This window comes from Gopherus evgoodei, chromosome 13 (genome assembly GCF_007399415.2).
Source record: "Gopherus evgoodei ecotype Sinaloan lineage chromosome 13, rGopEvg1_v1.p, whole genome shotgun sequence".
NCBI lineage: Eukaryota > Metazoa > Chordata > Testudines > Testudinidae > Gopherus > Gopherus evgoodei.
Window position 1 is genome coordinate 18,580,937 of NC_044334.1, and position 23,499 is coordinate 18,604,435.

Consider the following 23,499-nt stretch of genomic DNA (forward strand, 5'->3'; position numbering starts at 1 on the left):
CAGGCCTTGTTCTCAGCCATGCTACTGTCCTGTCCATCCCGGTCAGCTCCTTATTCCGGTTATGACCCTTGGCTCTGACATTTGGTACCAGACTCTTGCTCTGACCTTCAGCATTGTTCCTGGTCTGACTGCTGCTTCTCTGACTACTAAGCCTGACCGCCCACATCCTTGATGGATCATTTGATGATTACCTGTTCTGTTCATTCACTCTGAAGCACCTGGCATTGGCCACTGTCGGCAGACAGGCTACTGGGCTAGATGGACGTTTGGTCTGATCCAGTATAGTCGTTCTTATGTCCTGGTTCATGACACATACTACTGCTGCCCTCGAGGACCAAAAATCCTTAAGCATATCGGGAGCTCTGCTTATGTCATTTTAGGGAGCTGAATCCAGGTGCGAGAACCCTGCACAGAAAATATCTTTATAGAAATAATAATCTACCATTTAAAAGTGAATATGCCCAAGGCTGAAGAAGGATTGAGATTGTAGGTATGTGGGAAAAAACCCCACAATGAACATGAACAGTAGTCAGTGTGTGAACTTGCAGAATGATGTGCTGGACCAAACCCAAGCAGCTTACAACCCTTGGGTGAAAGAGGAGTAGATTTCAAAGGATTTGTAATACAGGCACAATTAAGTCTAAGATCTTTATTACATTTTATAGATTAAATATATCTTCAGTAGAGTTTTATTTTTTTTAAAACACACAAAAGGGGAAAAAATACATTCTTCATGTACATATGAAATACTGACCATGTAGCAGGGGCCATAGACAGTGCAAAGTCTTAACACAGATGCAGAGACATCACCACCTTGGATGATTATCATTATTTTTCTACAGTATAATTAGAGCAAATCAAACACTTCTTCATTGCTCCAAAGAGAACTTCAAACCCTTCACTTTCAGGGGATTCTACTGGGTGGAGTGTTAAGGATTTTTAAACTCACTATAAAATCCTTGCATTGCACAAAAACTCCCGTACTTCCGAGCTTTACCTCTGAGGATTTACACATTCATAACCAGAAGGGAATGTTCATTTATGATTGCAGCCAACTCCAAGGAAACCACAGAAAAAATATATATCCCAGTAGAAAGAGGAACTAATTGGATTTGTTGATTGTTGCTGGGTCCAGTAAAATGTGTACATGCACACGAGACACTGGAGACAGTGAAGCGTGATTGAACAGTTCCTATTACTAGTCTGGAGAAAAGGCATTGGGATGTGACGAGTATCATTTTCCCCAGACTAATTCTCCTCGTCTCTCAGTACGGAATATCATTCTGGTAGTACTGGATCATGTCGTATGTCCTACTCCTACAAAACAACAGAAGAATCATGGGTGAATGAGAGGCTATAGAAATGCATCAGCAGATCAACTGCAAAAATGAAATCCCAAAGAAACTTAAGATACATGGATGATAACCTCTAATTAAACTTAGACCTCCACATTGAAGGCACTGTGAAAGCAGCATCACGATGAGTAACGCATAACAGTCTTCTCCAGTTTAGACTAGCAGAGCTCATTTGGCACTGACGCCAGTCAGCTGAGAGTACATAGAGAAATCATTCAATAATGTCATGATTAAATCAGCAGGCCCTTTGTTTAAAAAAAAAAAAAATACTACTTCCCTCTCCACTTAATGGGATTCAGCTCAGGATTAAGTGGAAACTATGCTACAGTACTACATTACAGTTGGGCATGTTAGTGACTACAAGGTTAACCTGAGAGACGCTTTGTCACTGATACTAGGACTGGTGCAGCAACATCAAAAGGAGAGACTGACTTATAACATAGTAATAGTTACAGCCTCACTAACTGGACTGGCTAAGCATAGCTCTGACTAGCCTTCCAACATTGCGAGGCCATAGAGAATAACTTCTTTGCACTTTGCTAAGGCAAGAAAAAAGGGACAAAGTTGCAGTTGTTTTACTAGTTTATGCAATAGCAGCAAACAAACTTTCAGTGCTTAGACTTGCAAGAGGCACCTTAGGCAGATTAGATAGGGGAAAGAAATACATAATTCACTTAAGTAGTATTCAGAGTACTGCACAGGGGCAGGGTCACATAAAAATCTAAGTAAACTAAAAGAGAACAGGAACAACAACAATGGAAATAGAAGTGATCAGAGTAGCAATAGTGGAAATATTAACAAGGAAACCTAAATATTACTCTTATGTTTGTGACAAAGATGAGTCTGACATGATCTTGTATCTTATGTCAAAGTAGGAGTAGAGGCAGCCAACATCAGCTTTTACAGTAGGAGCTAAACCTAATATTTAAAATATATGTTTTACATTTAATTTCATTTTCTCTTTAAATCTTTCGTAGGATAGTGTAAAACTATTTATGTACCAGGAGGCATGAACAGTTACCACTGGGTAATGAGTTAATGAGGTTTTTGGGGGTTTATTGTGAAGCCAATGCATTGCCTTATTCTATTCAGTACACTGAATACCATATCCCAAGAGAACAAAGCGCACCCAGACTGGCTTGGGTGAGCCAAGCTGCCAAACTGTTGTCTTTGCTCTCCAAGGTGCTGTTCTCTTTCTGAACCATTGTGCATTATTAAATGTCATGTCGAGTAGTCGGATGACTAACGCATCAATGTGATACACAGGTATGAAGAGAATTTTGATTGGAAAGACAGGAACAGTTATCATAGAGAAGGGTAGGTTATACTTTTCTCCACAAATAATAATTTAGCACTTATATAGTGCTTTACAACTTCAAATTGCTGTACCGACAGCAGGTACTGCTCTCCTTGTTTTACAGAGATTAAGTGACTGGGCAAGGCAACACAGCAAATTGGTTGCAAAAATTATTTTAAATCCCAGCATTCCTGTCTCTAAGCCTCATGCTCAGTCCAGTAGGCTGTACATGCCGCTTCCTCTGCATATAGACTCCCAGCTTTCTAAAAGGCAACAAGCACGCAGGTCACAATCTCTCTTCATTCAGAAAAGCAGGCAAGAGATCCCTGTTGCCAGCCAACACAACTCTTTGGCAACATTATCCCTGCATAGATCAGAAAGGATTCCCAACCCTCCAACAGCATGGCACAATTAGCTAGGTGCAGTATTAGGGCTAGGGTACTTGGCTGCCTTCTGAAGCCATCAGACATAAGTCACTGCTGGAGGCAAATTGCTGAACTTGATTAAGCCATTGTCTGCTATGGCACAGAAAATCCCATGTTCTTTAGACCAGCCAACAGAAACTGCTGTGGACCAGCCTCAGCTTAGCACTACTCTACTCTCACAATAGAGAATATATGGTAAGGTACAGTATGGTCACAAGCTAGGACCGCTATCTTGCATTACCATGAGGTCAACAATTACCGAGCTTTATGCCCCCTATGGTTCAGTAGTTCAACAAAATCTTTAACCCCCTCAGAGGCTAACCAACTAGTGTCCAGTCTAGGGAAGAGACCGGGAGAAGACAGACAGAAGATGCCAGACCTGTTACTGAGGAAGCAGCTCTGAATGATCTTAATGATGAAGTTTGCTGCCTCCCGCTCCGTCATGTTGGGGCTGAACCTATGCCTGTATGGGGGGGAAAAAAGAACACATTAGCTGTGCTCCTCTGGTTCTTACAGTGGGAAAAAAACAAGCAGTTGGGTATTAGTTCTGTACAGATTTTCTCCAGTAGTTGTTATTAGCACCCAGTATATTCCACAGACACTGACACTTGAAGAATCACCTAAATGTTGGTACTCATAAGAGAAGAGATCGATACTGTAAAACTGTGGCTGGATTTCCAGTGAGAACTCTAGGAAGAGGAGAGATCTAACCAAACTCCTTCCCTCTTGCAGCTCCTGCCCTTCAAACATCGATACTTTGGAGACAGAGTGAGTTGGGGCTCAGACAGTCTCCTCCCCACTACATGGAATGAACGAATATCTGTACGAAATGGTGACTGCAGAGCTAACGTTAGTGTCAGAAGGTTGTGGATTTGATTTAAGTGCCACACTAGGAGTTGGACGTACACCAAACTACTGATGTTGTAATGCCGTATTAGGGGAGTGCTGTACTCTAAGAATAACACATTTAGATCCTTGGTGCCTGTCCTGGTGAACGTTAAAGATCTCAGCGGCATTTGAGAAGAGTGCAGGGGATCATCTTAGATTCTGGACAACCCCCCCCTTCTTCAAACAGGTTCTCTCCTCTGTGGTTATGTGTTTGCTAATGCTGAGCAGTGGAAGCGTTGACTTTCTAACCTCCCCAGGGGTGCTTGATCCCGGCTCCACCCGAGGCCCACCGCCACTCCACACCTTCTCCCAAGAACTCACCCCCACCTTTTCCCACCCTCTCCCCCAGCACATCCCACTCTTGCTTTGCCTCTTCCTGCCCCTTCCCCAGCCCCCCCAGCCTCGTGCACACAGCTGAACAGCTGATCACCAGCAGGTGGGAGGTGCTAGAGGGGAGGGAAGTAGCTGATTGCTGGGGCCTGCCAGCGGGCAGGAAGCACTGCAGTAGGGGTGGGGGAGGTGCTGATCAGCAGGGCCACCAATCGTTGCTGAGCTCACACGATTTTTTTCCCATGGGTACTCCAGCCCCGGAGCACCCACGGAGTTGGCACCTGTGATGAGCAGTTAAAAGCTACTCTATTTACCCGCACAATCACAGCACTAGTTGAATTTAACTCAGTTTGTGCACAGTGCTTTGAAATCCCTATTGCATGAGAGATGCTATAAAACCATCAAATTCTCCTTCAAAATGTTTATTAGGTCATATTTGGCTAGGGTAAAACTACATCTGCTCCTATGTTAAGACAAACAGTAGAGGCAATGCTCCTATGGTGAAAAAATAATGAAAGGGTTAACAGATAGCTGCATGACTTACTTCAACAACTTGATTGTCTGCCCTCGGAAACAGGGGAGCCCTGTATCCAACATCAAGGTAACCAGAGAGACCACAGCATCCATGTAGGGTCTAGAGAGAGAGAGAGACGGCAAAAAGCAATTAGAGTTCTCAAACTTTTCCTGCCTTTGCTGGGTACAGAGCATAAGCTGAGGAATTCAGCTGGGAACTGGATCACACCTTTTACTGTAATTACATCTACACAGTTTAATCCTTTTATGTTTGCTGATGGAGCTGTACTGCTGTTCACAGTCTGTCACCCTAATTAAATTACTGCGACAAAGGCAATTTCGCTCCCCTGTGTTTGGCAGCCAGATAAGCAGAATGATGTGAGATGGATAACAACCTTGGGGAGAATGGTACTAAACAGTATTTGGGTGAAGTAATATTCCTTCGGCAATAGTAAAAATGTAATCAGCTGGATCCAACAGCATACTGCTCTTAAGCCAATAGCATGGGAAATCCATTAGTATGGTACTATTTCCTAACGCCTCTATCTAGCCCTCCATTACTTACCCCCCACCATTAGGTTTGCCAATTTTGGTTGGACGTATTCCTGGAGATTTCATCATACGACATAATCTTTAATTAAAGATTAATCTTTAAGTCCTGGAGACTCCAGGACAATCCTGGAGCGTTGGCAACCCTACCCACCATCTACTACGTGAATACTCCCAACATTCAGATGATATTTTTGCCTCAATTTAAGACCCTTCCCAGGCCTGCCAAAATTAACACACTGAACTCGGCGGACATGACAAGTGCTCCCGGACAGACCCAGGTTGGGCTACTAACTGAGGAAGCTTTGATTTTTTAAGTTAGCATCAATAATACTTAACACTTACAGAGTACATCCTCACTGCACAGTTAACTTGGGCTATTTTACTTGGGTGTTGCCCCTAACCCTTCTCCTGACCACACATGAAACAAACACTCTCACCCAAGTGGGGTGGTGCTTTCAAACCAGGCTAGCTAGCTCCCTTGGGACTACAGACTAATGCTCGGGTTGGCTTTCCCTTTGGCTGGTAACCTTCCCACTTTTCAATTAAGACGCAGGTTAAATCACTGAAGTGCTGATGATCCTCCAGTTCCTTCCCCCAATTCCTCTAATGTGCCTAGAAGGCAGACAAGTTCTCCCACAATTCAAGGAATAAGAATTGGCTCCACTTAGTGCAGCACACAAAACAACAGGATATGCTGTCAGAAATCCTAGCAACACACAGTGCCTGTGAGGACACTAACTTGGCAAGGGCTTTGCAGTGCAGCTGCTCAGACCTGGGGTAGGCTAACCAGGTGCCAATCTCCGGAGTAAACTCAGCATCGAAGACATATCCACAGAGAGCTTCCCACGGAAGCATCTCAAACACGTTCTACAAAAGGTGGGAAATATCAGCCACAGTTTAGACAGAAAAAAATCTGACAGAGAGATTAAAGGGTAAATTTTCATAAGGGCAGGCAGCCCTCAACCTGTCTGAAAATATACCTTTAATGAATTACTCGAAAGATACACAGTGAGGGCTGGTCTATACTAAAGCTGTAAGTCAACCTAAGTTATGCTACTTCAGTTACCTACATTACATAACTGAAGTCGACATAACTTAGGAAACACTCTTCCGCCGACTTCACCTCCCCAAGAAGTGGAAGGTGAGTACAGACATCAATGGGAGAGTGCTTTGCCATCGATGTAGCTTGTCTTCACCAGACCCATTAAATCAACACTGCTGCATCGATCGCAGCAGTGCCAATTTAGCTGTAAGTACAGACAAGCCCTGAGATAATGGCAGAAGGGGGAACAGAATCTAGTTCTCTTAACCACCAATGCCCTATTCAGTAGGCAATACTGCCTCCCTTGCTCAAGTTAGATGGTGCTGGACTGGTGCTACCACCAAAGTAAAGATTTAAGAAATCTTCATTGTGACTGGCTGGCTGCAAGTTGGACAGCTGGGCTCCCCAAACTGTTACGTGCTTTACAATGGAAGTTCTGGCCCCACCTGATACACATCACATCACCTGGAGCTAAATGTGGTTGTCCTATTAGTGCTGGTGGCAGAGGTTCCAAAGAAATTCAGAAGATTTCTCCATACCCCAGATTATTAACACCATACACACTAAGTCCCACAAAGCAAGGAAAGGGCCATACTTAAAGATCAGCATGGCAGGAATTCCCCCATGTGACGTACAAGTATGAAATGAACAAGAAAACCAGGAAGCTCAATCAGAATGAGAAGTCAATGCAAACTTTGTAAGAAGCCACCTTGCCACACACTCTAGCATTGTTAGTGAAGACAAATGCATGTTGGGATAGGCTCAGGTCCATGACAGAGTACTTCCTTTCCCAGATTTTAGATCATATCCATTATCTGTTGAATATAGGCTGATTCCTTATGGCAAGGGCAGAGTTTTCATAGTTCTTCATAGTTCAAAGCAAGGTTTCAGATTCTGGAGTCATGTCTATTATCTAAGGGAAGATTATCACTGTTTTGGGGAGCAATGATTCCTTCTGCACAGGACGTGGCCTTCAGATAAGCATGAGATTCAAATGCACTAGGCAGTAAAGAAAGCTAGTTGCTGCTTAGCCACTGAATTAGATGTGGAAGCACTCCTGGCTGTGAGCAAATGAGGAGAGATGCAAAGCCTTCTCACCTGACTGCTAGGTACCCCCTGACACACATCTCCATGAACCACTTGAAAGGGGTGGCCTCCATTTTTCCTCCCATTATCATCACCATCTCATCCGTCAGCTTGATGTCTGGTTCCCAGCCCAGATTTCCACCAGGTGAACTTTCAAACATGAAACCAAAATCTGCGCACACACACACACAAACACATATAACAAACCAGTGAATGTACTGTATAGGTTAATAGGGCACTGATCGCTGTAGAAACTAAATGCTTAATTACATCCAAAGAGAACCAGGAATCCATGTGGAGACTTGACCGTAAACGGAGTCAGCCTATCATGGCTCACCCCCTAAAGAAGGGCTGTCTGTCTTCTGTGCAGGCTGGAGTTTTTGTGGTTTCAAGCCTTATGTGACAAAAGCCTAGCCCGTGATGACAGTTCATGTCCCTTTTGTTAGCCATATTTGACCAGAGACTGTGACCATTCCTCTCCCATGCAGACCTCAAATCACTTCCATCTCTGTGTCAACTCCAGGCTAGATGTAATGCACGCATTTAAGGGCTACCTTCAAGATCTCCCAGAATCTCTAATTAGTGCAAAATTCCCCTCAGTATCCCACCTCACCCAGAAATACTCTTTATCCTTCCTGGTACTGTCCCCAAAGTATGGCACAAAAGTCCATGGTTTCTCTGCCCATGAGGATACCAGTCATGGAGCTGCTTCAATCTGGCTCCCCTACCAGTGGGGTTAACAGCTGAAAGAGATAACAGAGGTGGGCTCAAGACCTCACACCATGACTACATGTACGTACTCCTATTGCCCTCCTTTGAAGTGTGTCTGCAGATGAACTTGGAGTGCACGAATACAAAAGTAAAGATAAAACTTAATGTGAGGTGTTTCACAACTCCGTTCATAAGTAAGCTTCTCATTGACACATTAGTGGAGTTCCATAAACGCAAATTCTGTGCAGAGGTTACATAGCCTTGGTTATGCAAACTTACCAGCTAAAGCATAAAATCTAAAAATCACCCATACAGTGATTAAAGAAATCAAATGATACTTCACTAGGATATCTAAAATTTAAAAACCAAACAAGTATTTGCTTAAGGCTGGTAGAAATTTGCAAGTCTGCATTACAAAGCAGCACATACTGTATAGAAATGCACACTTCTTTCAGACATCAGGAAATCTTCCCATCCTTTTGATAATCATGAAATCACTGAACAGAGAATGACTTCAAAGGAGGAGAATTCATTTTTTTAAACAATATCTTGCAGCTGAATGAAAAGGCAGAGACATACAGAGGGCCAAGGGGACACAACTGACCAATGTGAATGATGTGCCCCTTTTTGTCCAGCATGATGTTGCCATTGTGTCTGTCTTTAATCTGGAGCAGAAACAGCAGGAGGCTATAGGCAGCCATACTGCGGATGAAATTATATCGAGCCTGTATAAATGAGAAATTAGAACAAATTCAGAAGAGGAGAGCTAGTGTGCTACACCATCCCAAGAGCAGATATAATCCGATAAAGAATTTCGTCCATTTATGGTTACACTATTTTAAATGAATGACATTCTCCAGTACTACAACAGCTTCTGAACATAGCCTGCTCACAGTTGAGAAGTGGATAATCTGCATCTGACACCATGTACAGTATTATGGTAATAATTACACAATATAGCATCATGGTATTTCTTATAGCCAGAATGCTTCTCAAGTCAACATTTTGCTATGTCTGGCCAGTTGGTATGTTACCTTTTGGAAAGCAAGGGTTGATTCGTCTCCATATTGTCTTGTAAAGTAATCATACATTCCGAAGTCTGTCTGCCTGCCCAGCTGGTCACGGGAGGTGCAGTCAGGAATGCATTCAATAACACCACACTGAAGGGGAAGACAAACAAGGCTGCAAAGTACGTTCCCAACATACATTTCTCATGGCTGATGGCAGCTATACAGATCCCATGGGACACATGGGTAAAAATTTATTGAACACTGAATATTCATTTCCCATTTATTCATAAAAAACAATGTCTTGAACCTTCCACCTTTCCTATAACCATCTGACGAGGAGATTCATGACTGCTTCCCAGAGGTACTTCTCTCTGGTGCTCATACAACATATTCTCAAGGGAGAGAGGGTAGAAGTGTCACAGGCACCAAGAGCCCAGTTAGAAGCTTAGGAGAAGGTGATTTGGGGATAAAAATTCCCTGCTCGAGAGGAATATGGGCTGAAAGAGAGATGCCCCTTTTAACCGTGCTTAAATTTTGTTCACACTCTGAATAGTTAATCATCCACTTACCCCTGGGGCTGTGGCCACCACTCTATAGGGGAAGACAAACAGGTCCAAGCCTACCAGCTGAAATATATTCTTGAAGAGATCAATGATTTGTAAAGCTAACATGTCCTGTTTAACAACAAAAGGAGGCATAAATATTAGAAAGGTCATGCAACAAGATCCAACTGGTTATGAAAGTGGTCTGAAGAACAACAGAGCAAAAAAACACTCCACAGAAAGCAAGCAGATGTGTAATTAGTGCTACACTCACTATATCTGTAGAGGAAAAAAGCAAGGGAGGAAAATGCAGTTTGGGTGGGCAGAAAGTCAATGTACACAGATGTCATTAAGATACGGTATTAACACTGAAGACTTATCTGCTTGCCTCGGATAGGTATTAAAATCCCTGGCATACCTTGAGAAGAGACGTAGGAGTAACTCCAACACAGTTGGACAACTCCCCCTCTCAGTTAAAAAGAAACAGATTAGAATACATAACACACATCACTTTGGAAGCCACTGCTGCACTACCATTACCTACACTTTTAAATCAAGTTTGCTATTTGGAGTGTGAGGCTTTAATGGGCATTTTTGGCACCAGATAAAGCTGTATCTTGAATGTATGAGATTTTCTTTCCACCATTTTTCCAGGATGGAATAACACAGTTCTCTCTCTTCACTATTATGTCTCTGTAATAAGCTAAACATTGACTCTAAGAGCCCCAAGGAGAAATGTACTCACGTGTGATTCTTACTCCCTTTTAACACACAATTGCTGTCAATCAATTTTCGATTACTATAGAAGTTTTTTACCTGCCTGCAGTCATCGCCCACTTTAAAGATAGCTGCCTGCCAACAGATTTTCTTACTGTCAACCCCTTCTTCTCCACTTTCGTCTATGGAGTCAGAGCGACAACGCAGACCTGCAAACAGAGCACAAAGTAAAACCTGAACATGGAGCTTAATTAGCAGCCTTGAATCACAATAAATGACAGTACTGGAAGCTTAACACTTCACTTGTCTACAGGAGATTTTCTGCATTGCAGGGTGAATTGTACTGAGGAACACTGAATTCCTGAAGACGTTATGCATTCTGCAGTACAGGTGGAATTTATACATACAAATTATATTCCAAAATAGCCCTCATGGTCTGCCTGAAAAGTGCATGTACAAGTCAAGCCCAGGAGCTAAAAATCCTTCTGAAATTTCTGATTTTAAAAAGGATTGCACAGCCAAATTAACCTGAGTTTCCTTGTTTTCTAAACTACCCAAAGACACTTAATTTACATGCTGGACTTAAAGTCATTGGCAAAATTTCTTTAGTACACAAATATCTGCCCTGTTTTCACAAGATCTGGTTTGCCTCTTGAAACTCAAGCAACAAGCTTATTCCCCTCCGACAATTTACAGAATTCAGTTGAATTATCATGCCTTATGTTAACATTTGAACCCAATTTTACTGGAATGATACCATCCACCAAAAGCATGAAATTCCAGTGAGTCACTGACTGTTAACTAGCAGTATAAATGGTTAAGAACTATATTACTGACCTTCTTTTTCAAGTTCACTGACTCCACACCATTTAACCTTGAACTTGGCCAAGTATGGTGCTTTTGCAGCACTGAAAGTACAAACACACACATAAGGAAGTCGAGTTCGATGTATCCAACTAACAAAACGTCCTAGAAAAGATTATCCGAGGGACAAAACATGATGTTGCCTCTGCACAGGGAAGAGACAAGGGAGGTGAGGTAGCATCTTTTATTGGACCAACTTCTGTTGGTGGTAGGTACAAGCATGAGCTGCTCCTCTGACACACTGCTTCTTTTCCCAAACCAGAAGAAGAGCTGTGTGTAGCATGAAAGCTGTACCCTCCAACAGCAAAAGAGTTGGTCCCGTAAAAGATATTACCTCACATACCTTGTCTCTTTCATCTCTTGGGAACAACAAGGCTACAACAACACTGTAAATTACCTCTGCATAGGAGTTCCGGACTTGTAGTCAATATCCAAAACAATCGCTTCAGGATTGCTGGGCAAGTAACAGCCTACAAAAGCGGAGAAGAGAACTTGATAGACATAAAGTAAATTCACCAGCTACCGTGACAGAGTAAAGTTATACACATTTGCTAATACACTGATTTCATGTAATTTTAAAATCTATATTGAAGTTAGAAATGGATACATTTCTATCTACCACCATAGGATAGTCTATAGGCTGTAGCCTGCAGTCTTGTAAAGGACACAGGATACCTTTTAGATGGATCATTAATTGACAGATAAAACTTATCCCTCAGAAAATCCCTCATAAGTACTGATATGGTGAGGGCCCCTGGTAATGGACACATGGTACAGAAATGAGCATGGGTTAGAGAGGTTTCCTTCTAAAAATTTTAAAGGTGAGATTCAGAGGGGAAAAAATGTGTCTTAGAGCAGTAGAGACTTTCAAAGTATGGGATATGTATAGAAGGGATAGAGGGCAGGGAGAGGGAAGGGCAGTTGGATGGATGTTTCTCATCCCTGAAAACTTATTTCTTCACATGCATAGCCTGCCCGCCCATCATCTACTAGAAACATGTGACACAAAGCAAAAGGTTTTCTTAACCTCGCTCTTCAATTGCACTGCTCCCTTCGTGTCTGTCCTTCATGCTCTTTGGGGCAGGGATCTTCATATCTGGATTGTGACATGCCATGCACACTGTTGGTACTATACAAATATTTGTGCTACCATGTTCATGCTTAGCTTGACAAGGAACAATAGAACAAGTCACTTCTTAGCCCCAGGCAGCAAAAATATTAAAAGAGGCAGAGAAGAGACCAATTGTTATGAAATTCCCATGAATCACTTCTACAAAACACAGTATTCATGCTAAATGCAAAAGGAACAGACAATACGATTAGACCACTTCTTACCAGGCTGCACTTTCACCTCAGACAGAGCACTCAAACAAGCTTTCTTTCTTTCATCTCCTTTAGGGAATGGCCTGGGAAGAAAGACAATTTATTTTACTTGCTGAAGTCTGCTGTTATTCTAGGAAGAAACATTTATTTTGTTTGTTTAAATGTGAAACAATCTCTTACTGCACTGCTGCAGCTTTATACACACTAATTCAGTATCAATTCTGAACCTTCTCCTATACTAATACTTTTAAAGCCTTTTCCTTTTAAGAAAAAAAACACTTTTCTTACCTCTGTGCAGAACACTGGCTAGGAAAGGTAGTCACATACTGTATAGTATCTGGCAACAAGCCTTAGTAGTCTATTTCCCTTCTCTCCCCAGTTGAAAGGCCACCTGGGAGTATAATTTTAATTTTCCAAGTGTGGGTGGGTGGGTGAAGCTAGCACCCTAGCAATCTGGTGGCAAATGCGCTGCAAGTTTTCCAAGCATAGGATATAAAACAGATCCTTAAATGGCTGAGCTACATGCCCACAATACATGATCACAGGAGGAAGAGTTTCTCATAGGCACAGGCTCCAAGTCCTTTTCAGAACTGGCCAGGAAATCCTTGGTTCTCAAACTAAGGGTTGGGACCCTTCAGGGGGTCATGAGATTATTACAGGGTGAGCTGTCAGCCTCGACCCCAAACTCCGCTTTGCCTCCAGCATTTATAATAGTATTAAATATATAAAAAAGTTTTTAATTTGGGGGGGGGCACACTCAGAGTCTTGCTATGTGAAGGGGTCACCAATACAAAAGTTTCAGAACTACCGCTCTAAACCAAGATCCTTGAATTCTCAATCTGGGCTCCCATCCAGCACAAAGGGAAACGAGTGCTTTGCAACACTTAACAGCCACTCTGGTTGATTAAACAATTAATTTATAAGCTCCAGAGTTCTGTTCAGCCAAGGACGATCATGGTTGTGACCTGCTGGCAAAAGTCTCTGACTCAAGTGCACTGGGTGTAGATACACCTGCAGCGGAAGGCATGTGTGTGCAATCCCTTGAAGGAGAAAAAGATGTTTTATTGGCATAGCTTACTCTATAAATGTACTAGAATAAGATATACCCAGCATAAGCACCTTCTTACCACTGCACTAGGGGATTGTAGTGCTTTATCGATATTGGTGAATAAACCAGGATCATTAAAGTGATACAAAACCTGTGTGTTGACAGGTCGTAAGCCATGTAAATAGCAAAATAGCATCAAAGGCCTGAATTAAACAAGTTCAGGTTTGTCTATACAGGGAAATTTACCAGTATAATTATACCTCTTATAGTTCAACCATTATAACTCCCTTATGGGCATTTATTCCAGAATAAGGGCACCTTTTTCTGGTTTAGTTTAGACCACTGTCAAAGTGACAGACAGGCAAAATGTCTGTGTAATTAGATTCCTAATTTGTTCATGCACTTACCAACACTGCAGGTGAAAATTGGATAACTGGAAACAAATTAGAAATTAGCATGTAAACTTCCCAATTTGCACATGCAGTCACGGCAAATGTCTGTGGACATTAGGCACGCAATTGCACACTTACAATGATGTGCAAGTCAAGTACCTGAAAGGCATTCTTTATACGATGCAGCTAGGTGCTAGAGTGTGTTACTGCACCACTTCTCATTTCTGGAGACCAGAGTATAGCACTTAGGACATTCAATCATGCTAGGTCACATCTTCATTCACATTTTTGCCCCTTACAAAACCCCACACGTGATCCATCACATTATCCGAACTCTTTGCTTAAGAGGTGCCTGGAATGGAGTAGAAGACGGAAATGCCTGCAAAATGCCTACCTGGTTAAAGCCAGTGCTATTAAGCTATTTACTCATAACTTTAAAACAATAAAAATAAGTGGGACATTCACTCAGTCACCAATGCTTTCAGGAGCTAAGGCAGAAATGGCCCCTTTAAGCCCATCCTAACGTATCCAACCTTTCAACACACATAAAGTCTCCTCATGTCTGGTGACTCCTGCGACAGCTGTACCACTTGGCCTGAACTTCCTGTATTAATAAATGTTAATGTTAATTAACAGTTAGCAAAATTTCATTTTAAAAAGTAAAACCAATTTGTTTTACAGGGAAGATATTCTGCATTACTTTCAGCTACTTTCTATGTCAGAGAATGTTTTAAAATGTTTAACAAAAGCGCACACTTAGGTTATGAGCTTGTGTGCTAAGCCACTGCCATCCTCTGGCAAACTTTAAAAAAAAGTTACATTATGTACTTTCACTGCACTTCCTTTTTATTATTACTGTTGGTTTCCAGAACCTCTGTGAACAGAAGCTTCATGTTCATTAAGTGATAACAAAATCCAGTGAGAGACATCACAATCTATCTCCATTAAAGCTGGTCTGCTGCTCCAGAAACAATTAATTATAACAGTACTTTATGAAGAAGACAGAACACTGCTATGTTTGCAGGATAAATCTTCTATTTACAGTACACACAGAAATGCCTTTGTGAAGAGGAGATGTTAGTAAAATATAACATATATCATTTGCTGGAGCACATCCGTGGTTCTTTAAATCCAAAACAAAACGCTTCCAGCAAGCTGTAATTTGCAGAAAATAATGGAAAATCCTGACATACCTACATACTTCAGTGCTGCTTTTACTGCGTGAAGCAAGCTTTCCTAACTTTCCAGGAGAATGCCTCTAACCTATCCAAATGCCCATTTTAATGAGGCAGATGACACTAACTAGGCCTGGGGGATTTGTTCTACTGGCGCAAAAGCATCAGTTGTTTTACCATTTTCATTCCTGCCTAGCTGCACTTTCCTACCCAACATCATTCCACCAACACTGAACTCCCAATGCCTGCTTGCAAAACAAAGATAAATCAGATTAATTTAAAAACCAAAGTTCAATCTATCACCATTTCTTTATGGACCAAACTGCAATGCATATTTCAGATGGTGGGGCTATTAAAACAGTCACAGCTTACTTATAGTTTACCCAGGTCTGACCAGATACTAATCAATAGAAATATAAAGCAAAACAAGCCTTTGTATCTTACTAGCACAGATCCATAAGCTGCTGGGAAAATTTATTTAACTTTTGATACATCAGTCTTTTTTTTTTTTTAAATCTTTTTGGGAATTCATGGTCTCAGATCCCACCCAACGCAAAGCTTCCTATTCAGGACAACAGTTATTTGCAGAATAGGGAGCTATACAACAGCTCAATCTCCCGAACTCCCACACTCACTTGATGATGGCTGAAACATTGGTGATTTTATTAAAGAAATCAAATTCCCGTTGGTAGAACTCCTTGGCCGGCCCAGATAATGAACTGGTTATCTCTTCTACTAGCTGCTCCAGCAGTTCCCCGATGTCAGCTGCATATGTAACCAAAAGAAGCAAGCCTGAGTAAAATCTCTGACACCTACCCAGAAAGACATAACTCATAAGAGGGGAAAAGGGAGATTTTCCTTTGAATCACAAACACAAGCATGCATGCACCTACTTCACTGAATTCCACAAGAAAAAAACCTTCAACAAAATGGATCTTATCTGCACAAATAGAAGATTCATAACTCCCGAGAAAAAAAAGATGGGGGAGATTCAATCCATGAAATAAGGAATAGGAGAGATTAGGCCCAAGCATACACTACTCACGATCTTTCTGGTGTCCCTCTTCATCCAGGAAGATATTGGTTTTCATGTTCCAGATAAACTGGTGAGCCAAAAGCTGGGATTTGGCAGCCGCCCACAGGATGTATTCCCTAACATAGCCCATCTGCGACAGTACAAATTCACAGTCACCCATAGACTAGTGCCACAGCTTAATCCCATCAGCACCATCTAGCCTTCACATCTGAATATATTTAAAGACTGGAAAGAGAAGACAATGGCGATGTCTTCGAGTGCTTTTCTAGGAACATGAAGGCGGCACCATGATCTGGTGGACAGAGCACTGTAGTAGGAGCCAGGAGGCCTAGATTCTATTCTCAGCTCTGTCACTGACCTGGTTTTTGTTTTTTTGGAAGAGTCACTTCAATCCCTGTGCCTGTTTCCCTTCCCGTCCTTTCTAAAGTGCTTTCTGTGGCTAGACTCTTATGACTCCTGGGGGCAAGATTTCCTGATATGATGCATTAATGCAATGCACAGCATAATCAATGACAGTGGGACATCTGGACCCACTAGCACTATACTTGGAGAAAAACTACACATGGTCACCTATACTACTGGTTTAAGGACATTGCACAGACCAAAATATAAATACTTTGTGGGTGAATGGGAATGCTTGTATATCTGAGAGCCAATTCCTGTGGGTCTACCATACAGCCAGTTTTGCCCCAGGCTCCAACATGAACGGGACATAACCTGGTATCTATGTAGTACATCTGTGTACATATCACTTTGCATTTTTAAACCTCTAGCTCCTCTCTGTTGTTAGTAATAGCTATCTCCAACTACATGCTGGGGTACAGAAAGCTTGCTCATGCAGACTTCTCCGATTCTATGACGGGTTAGTGATACAAAGAACTTCACTTCTATTGAAGGCTACTAATAAGTTTAGTATACATGGGCTATGCAGATTAAACAAGTGCCCTTGAAACACATCTGTCTCTAAAGACCATCACTTTTGTTACAAATAGTGGATATGAAGCAGCATCATTCTAATCCTAAATTGTGGCTATTCTGTTTCTCTTAATTCAGAGCTATTAAAACGTCTTTTGAAAACGCTCTGAACAAAACGTCTGGATCATGCAGTATTTATATACTCTCACCTTATCGTAGCGAAGGGCTTGCACAATTTGTGGAATGTAGAATAAAATGGCATCCTAAAAAAAGAAAAAACAAACAAACAAACAGAAATCAGTTAGTTTTTTGCTAGTGTCAAGGAAAATTTTTTTTTTTTAAAAAAAAAGCATGGACATCAGGAATTTCATTCTTCATTCAACTGAAAGTGCACGCCCATTTCCCTCTGCCCACACAGCCCCAGCAGAAACGCCATTAACAGGGCTGATGAACATGTAGTATTTTACAGACCCTTGTAACTATTCTGACAAGTATTCAAAAACCCCAGCTTTCCACAGTTCCAGAGAGAACACCTTTCACTGAAGGAAAGCAGCTTTACTCATAGGAACAGTTTGAGACACACACAGTCTTTAAAGATACAGACTAAGTAATACAGCATAGAACAATGACTGACTGCAAACACACTACAAAACAACTGAACCAAGATTATATAGGACAATCAATGCTGATTCCCAAATGCAGCTTCATCTACTTTATCTTCCCACTATAATGAGTCAATTTAACATATTTCTTTTATTTCTTCAGACAAATAAAATTACGCATAAAACCCAAAAGTCCTAATAGAACATGAGTAGGTTCTCTCCAGATCTCTCCTGCAACATAGTCTCTTACCGGAGGGAAGGACCGCAAGACTTTAACTCCATACTGAGCTGTTAGAGGATGAGGTGGGTACATGCTCGAAAAATATGAAAGGCCAGTAGGTGGATCTGTTGGTGCCCAGCACAGAACATGGCTGAGCTCAGGGGCATCTGCATCAATTGTGTGCCATGTAACCAGGTACTGTAAGCAGAACAAGGAGCAGTATGAATTTACAGGCCCAAGATAATTTCTGGTGCAACACACGCCAGAGATAGATTTGGCTCACCATGTCTAATTATAAAACCATAACCTGTCCCGCTACGATAGAGAAAAAAGTGATGCATGAATCAATTTTTGCAAATTAAATGTTCTGCATCTTTAGGTGCTGTATTAAATAGTAAAAGGCATTTAATTTTCAAGCACAAACATGGTACCATTTAACCACTAACTGGTCTCAGGTTGAAAAATCACCAGGTACATCATTTACACATATTGAACTGGAGTTCAGGTCAACAAAAACGGATACAGCTGTTTAATCAAATCTTCCTGCACCCCTCCGCCCCATAGCTGGTCCACTGGCTATATTATTTATGAATGAATTTTAGTGTATTGTGGGGAGTTTAGTATACTTTGGGGAACATACTTTGTAACAAGATGTGAGCACAACTCAGCAACCATATAACCTTGTTGTGTAACTCTCATCTGCACATCTTATTTCCCTACCTATGGCTGCAGCTCTCACTTGCTGAGTCACATTTACAATTACAACGTGAGTTTTTCAGAGTAAGGACTGTGTGTTTCTGTATGTCTGTGCAGCTCTTAGCAGAATTTGGGCACTGTTATAATACAAATGACCGTTAAAATTAATTACCTTTATTGCTTCAGGTACATCACTAACAGCTCCTGGGTCCAACCGAACCAGGCGGGTCACTTCTGTTCCAATAGCTTCAGTGTTTTTAAATCTAAGCGTAACCAGGAATGTGTATGTGTTAGTAGGTCACGGTGAGCTTCAATTCTCACTTCTACTTACGTGAAGAGAACAGTTAGCAACAGGAACACGCATGCTTTAACAACAGAAATGCCCCACATAAAATCCATGTGCAATAAGGGACAAACATGCTGGCAAAACTTACAAGTTGGTCAGAAACATTTAACCTCATTTTGCTAGTGTTTCTCTTCACACCACTAGTTGGCTCAGCCAGTCACAAACTTCCTGGCTGAAGAATTCTCTGTGGAACTCTATGGAAGCCTGTCTCCACAACTCTGCTTGTGTTGCAAGAGACAAAGTATTTCCTTTCCCTTCAGAGGTTAAGCAAGTTACTTCTGTTGTCTTACTTGTTTTAAGGCTCAAACCAATTTAAGGCTAAAAACACTCTGAAAAGAGGTTTCTAATTCAGTTTCAACTCTGTGCCCACTGGCCAATGAAACAGTGTGAAGTTGGTTTAGCTGGAATGGCCTCCAAACATTACATTTGGGCTTTATGGTAAAAGAATTGAACTCAGGCTCCATTAAAGCCTCCTAATTACTATTGAAATGGGTTAGGATCTTCAGTAGACTAAATCTTATTGTTTAATGGTCTCAGCCAGGAGTGCAGGGATGCAAGAGGGGTAAAGGAGGTGGTAAATGTGAATGCTTGCCTTGAGTATTTACTATGCAGCCGAGGGAATTATGTTGTTTTGAGTTGCATCTCACCTCGTAGGCAGTTGCACAGCAAGATGAGGGGAAATGCTCCAAGCCAAATTCACATTATCCTTCCACTGTTTCTCAGTTAGAGTGATGTACTTAGATCTCCAGTTTGCGACGGTGTTCTCTGCAGTTTGATCCAACTCCAGTTCAGGGGAGGAGAGTGGGTTGTACCAGGTGATCAAACGCTCAATCTCAGTAGCCTGAGGACAACACAAAAACAAATTGCTTTCTGGATGTAGAGAAAACATTCCAGGTTTTTCTCAAATGCTAGTTTAGTCTATTTGTGCTACAACAACTAAAAAAATGTTAGAAATCCATTTCACACCCATGCACTTGTGAAACAAACGATTGCCTACCAGCAACGAGAGCAGCAATGTCCTCCGTTTCATGTAGTATTTGTGTAGCTGGGTACCTCTGTTAGTCTTCTTAGACATCCCTTGAGAAAAGAGGGAGAAAATGCATTCAGTCGCTTTTCTACAAATACATTAAATGCAGCTTTCAAATTGTCCCTTCCTGGCAGTCTCAGCAGACAGGAGGAGGACTGAAATGGCACGAATGCTCCTAAGATGGGACTGAGTACACTGGCAGGCTGATGGGAGGAAGCCTGCACTGCAGCTGCATGTAGTGTTTTTGTTCTATGAATATGCCAAGTCTACAAGGCTATCAATCTGGCACCTTCACCAGCATTATGTCCACTTTAATAAACTTATCAAAATAATAACCATCAGCTTGCAACAGTACAAACGTACTTTCAGGCACCTGACGAGCTCACATCCACTTGGCTGTCCAAGACCTCTGGCACACTGATGAACAATAAGCAATTTCCTCTCAGGAATTTAAGCTACTGTAGCCTCTGGTCTTACATTACCTGTATTATACAACTAAATGATCTGGAGAAAAAAAATTGCTAGTTTCAAAACCCTGCTCTTTGCTCTCTGTGAGGCACACCTTTCCTCAGCTTTTTGCAATAACAGTCAAGTCACTTGACTCAAGTGAAAAACATCAGTAAAACCTGAGCCAAAATGTTAAATGCAAATATTGGCCTTAAATGACATTGAATGGAAGTGTACTCTATTGTTAGACAGGTAGCTAGTGACAATTAAAGAAAGACCTGATTTTTTGGAGATGGTTGACATGCCACTGGACAATGGGTAAGTATTTATCCACCCCTGTGTGGCCTGCTGCCGAGATCCAATGGTGATATCCAGGTTACTCCGATTGTCTTGATTATCTAAAATAAAACAAAATGTTTAAACACAGAACCAAAGAAGCAAAAAGAGTTTTTGAGACTGCACATAAGGAACTCACCAGGAGGCACCAGCTGGCTGGCTGTTAAATATTTCTTATCAGAGAACATGGCAGTCCAAAACTTGATCAATATGCTGATATCTTCACGTAGCCTCTTCTCCCCTTGTGTGGGGAACTTGGGGGGATAACTTAAAAATATATATATGTAAATGATTATAATGCAAGACACTAAAAAAAGACCGGGGACAATGAGTGAGCACAGATTAAGTCTCACTGTGTTTTACTCTTACACCCTGAATCTATTGCACTGGGATGTGCAGCCTTCCTATCAACTTCTGAAGGGTGAAAAAGCAGCCTCTTGAGGACTACGAATAATGTAGAATTAAAAACTTTGACATACTTCTCGCCATCCTACCACTGTCACATGCTGCTGTCACTTATATTACTTTAGATTGCACCCATACCAGATACTAAAAAGGAACATTTGTCCATATATTGTATAGGGGTACATTTTCAAATGGGAGTATAAATTTCAGCCGCACGCTCTCAATGGCTTTCACAGGAATTCCATGTCTAAAATCCTTTGAAACCCTGAAAAATGTATCCCAGTAGTGTCTGTAATCTTCAAAACCAAATAGATTAAAAGAAATTTGGATTTTCCCTAACCATTAATTCCTTTATGACTTCTTGAGTATACATAATGAACAGTGTAGAAGCACAGGTGTCATGGAAAACAGCTTTTTTGTATTAATAGATAAATAGAGAAAAGAATTAAGTCAAATATCAGAATAAAAACAGCTCCTATTATGAAGTATTCTTAGAGGTTTAAAAAAAAAAAAAAACACAGCCAAAAACCAATCACACCTTTCTTGCAGAATTGGTGAAAAGAAAATAAATAGTACCTGAAGTAATCAAAGGCAGTAGAATAAATCTTCTCCCTCAAGACATTGCGAATGGTTGCATTTGGAACGACATCAGCATGCAGCAGAAACAACCCGAGTGTCAGCAACCTGAAGTTCAATATATACAGAGCATGTGAAGACAACTCTTGCACTCTAAATTGCTAAGAACATAAGAACAGCCATATTGAGTCAGACCATCTAGCCCAGTATCCGGTCTTCTGACAATGGCCAATGCAAGGTGCCCCAGAGGGAATGAACAGAACAGGTAATCATCAAGTGAGCCATCCAGTCGCCCATTCCCAGCTTCTGGCAAACATCATTCCTGCCCATCCTGGCTAATAGCCTCCATGGACCTATCCCTCCATGAATTTATGTAGTTCTTTTTAAAATCCTGTTACAGCCTTGGCCTTCACAACATCCTCTGGCAAGGAGTTCCACAGGTTGACTGTGTGTTGTGTGAAAAAATACTTCCTTTTGTTTGTTTTAAATCTGCTGTCTATTAACTTCATTTGGTGACCTCTAGTTCTTGTGTTATGAGGAAGAGTAAAAAACACTTCCTTAATTACTTTCTCCACACCAGTCATGATTTTAGACCTCTCTTATATCCCCCCCTTAATCATCTCTTTTCCAAGCTGACAAGTCCCAGTCTTATTAACCTCTCCTCATATGGCCACCATTCCACACCTCTACTATTTCTGTTGCCCTTTTCTGAACCTTTTTCAGTTCCAATATATCTTTTTTGAGACGGGGCAACCAAATCTGCATGCTATATTCAAGATGTGGGCGTAACATGGATTTATATAGAGGCAATAAGATATTTTCTATCTTATTATTTATCCCTTTCTTAATGATTCCCAATATTCTGTTTGCTTTTTTGACTGCCGCTGCACATTGAGTGGATGTCAGACTATACTAAGAACTATGGCACTGCCCGAGCCAAGAATGAATGGATTTCTTTAAGCAAAAGATGAACTCTTTCAAGACAAAAAGTAAAATAAAACTACATATCATGGACTGAACAGAAACTGGTGTATGTCGGTGCAACTCAATTCTCTTTAGAGCTGAGTTGCTTCTACCAGGTCTAGGGATAGTTAAACATGTAATGTCTGAATTTGGCTTTATGTGTTGAGTACTTCAGAGCAATGCAAATGTGAACTAAAAGAGGGGGAAAAAATCCTTTTTTTTTTTTTTTTAAAAGCAGAAAACAAAATCATGAAACATTTTTACCCTGCCAAGTATAGCACTTCATGGCCAAGGCATGTGACATACATATTACATAAAGGCTGCCCATTTGTTTTGTTGGAACAAAGGCAGCACTAGTCAAAAATAGGGCTTTATTGCATCATCTTTTTATGGTGGTGATGCAGGATGAATTATCTGAAGAGATTCAACGGAGCCAGATCTCTCTCAGACAATCTGGACAAACTGCATTTCCTTCACCATCAACCTGTTCCTGAAACTACAGCTGGAAAACAATTGGACATGAAAATCTTCAAGCTAGTAATCCAGAAAAATGGATACAAAGGCTGTGCCAAATGATCTCTGGGGTGAGACATGAATTACACCAGAGACTGATGCAAAACGCCTCATACTTGGGGTAAAAAAAAACCAAAACAACAGACT

The 23,499-nt window shown here is 41.3% G+C and overlaps 1 protein-coding gene across 3 annotated transcripts in view; it reads right to left on the reverse strand.

Moving 5' to 3' along the window:
• Positions 1 to 634: 634 nt before the first annotated feature.
• The window catches only part of PI4KA (phosphatidylinositol 4-kinase alpha), a 93,907-nt gene continuing 71,042 nt past the window's right edge, over positions 635 to 23,499 (reverse strand). For all 3 annotated transcript variants that reach the window (XM_030583519.1, XM_030583518.1, XM_030583520.1), the window contains 21 exons: positions 21,877 to 21,984; positions 21,035 to 21,162; positions 20,838 to 20,957; positions 20,083 to 20,162; positions 19,733 to 19,926; positions 18,912 to 19,002; positions 18,074 to 18,241; positions 17,431 to 17,484; positions 16,316 to 16,436; positions 15,906 to 16,035; positions 12,668 to 12,738; positions 11,730 to 11,802; positions 11,306 to 11,376; positions 10,568 to 10,677; positions 9,779 to 9,883; positions 9,234 to 9,359; positions 8,804 to 8,924; positions 7,501 to 7,660; positions 4,840 to 4,929; positions 3,457 to 3,540; positions 635 to 1,317 (listed from right to left, as the gene is read on the reverse strand). In XM_030583519.1, the coding sequence (XP_030439379.1) occupies positions 1,266 to 1,317; positions 3,457 to 3,540; positions 4,840 to 4,929; positions 7,501 to 7,660; positions 8,804 to 8,924; positions 9,234 to 9,359; positions 9,779 to 9,883; positions 10,568 to 10,677; positions 11,306 to 11,376; positions 11,730 to 11,802; positions 12,668 to 12,738; positions 15,906 to 16,035; positions 16,316 to 16,436; positions 17,431 to 17,484; positions 18,074 to 18,241; positions 18,912 to 19,002; positions 19,733 to 19,926; positions 20,083 to 20,162; positions 20,838 to 20,957; positions 21,035 to 21,162; positions 21,877 to 21,984 (2,257 nt within the window). In that variant the 3' untranslated portion in view covers positions 635 to 1,265. The remainder of the gene's footprint in view (positions 1,318 to 3,456; positions 3,541 to 4,839; positions 4,930 to 7,500; positions 7,661 to 8,803; positions 8,925 to 9,233; positions 9,360 to 9,778; positions 9,884 to 10,567; positions 10,678 to 11,305; positions 11,377 to 11,729; positions 11,803 to 12,667; positions 12,739 to 15,905; positions 16,036 to 16,315; positions 16,437 to 17,430; positions 17,485 to 18,073; positions 18,242 to 18,911; positions 19,003 to 19,732; positions 19,927 to 20,082; positions 20,163 to 20,837; positions 20,958 to 21,034; positions 21,163 to 21,876; positions 21,985 to 23,499) is intronic.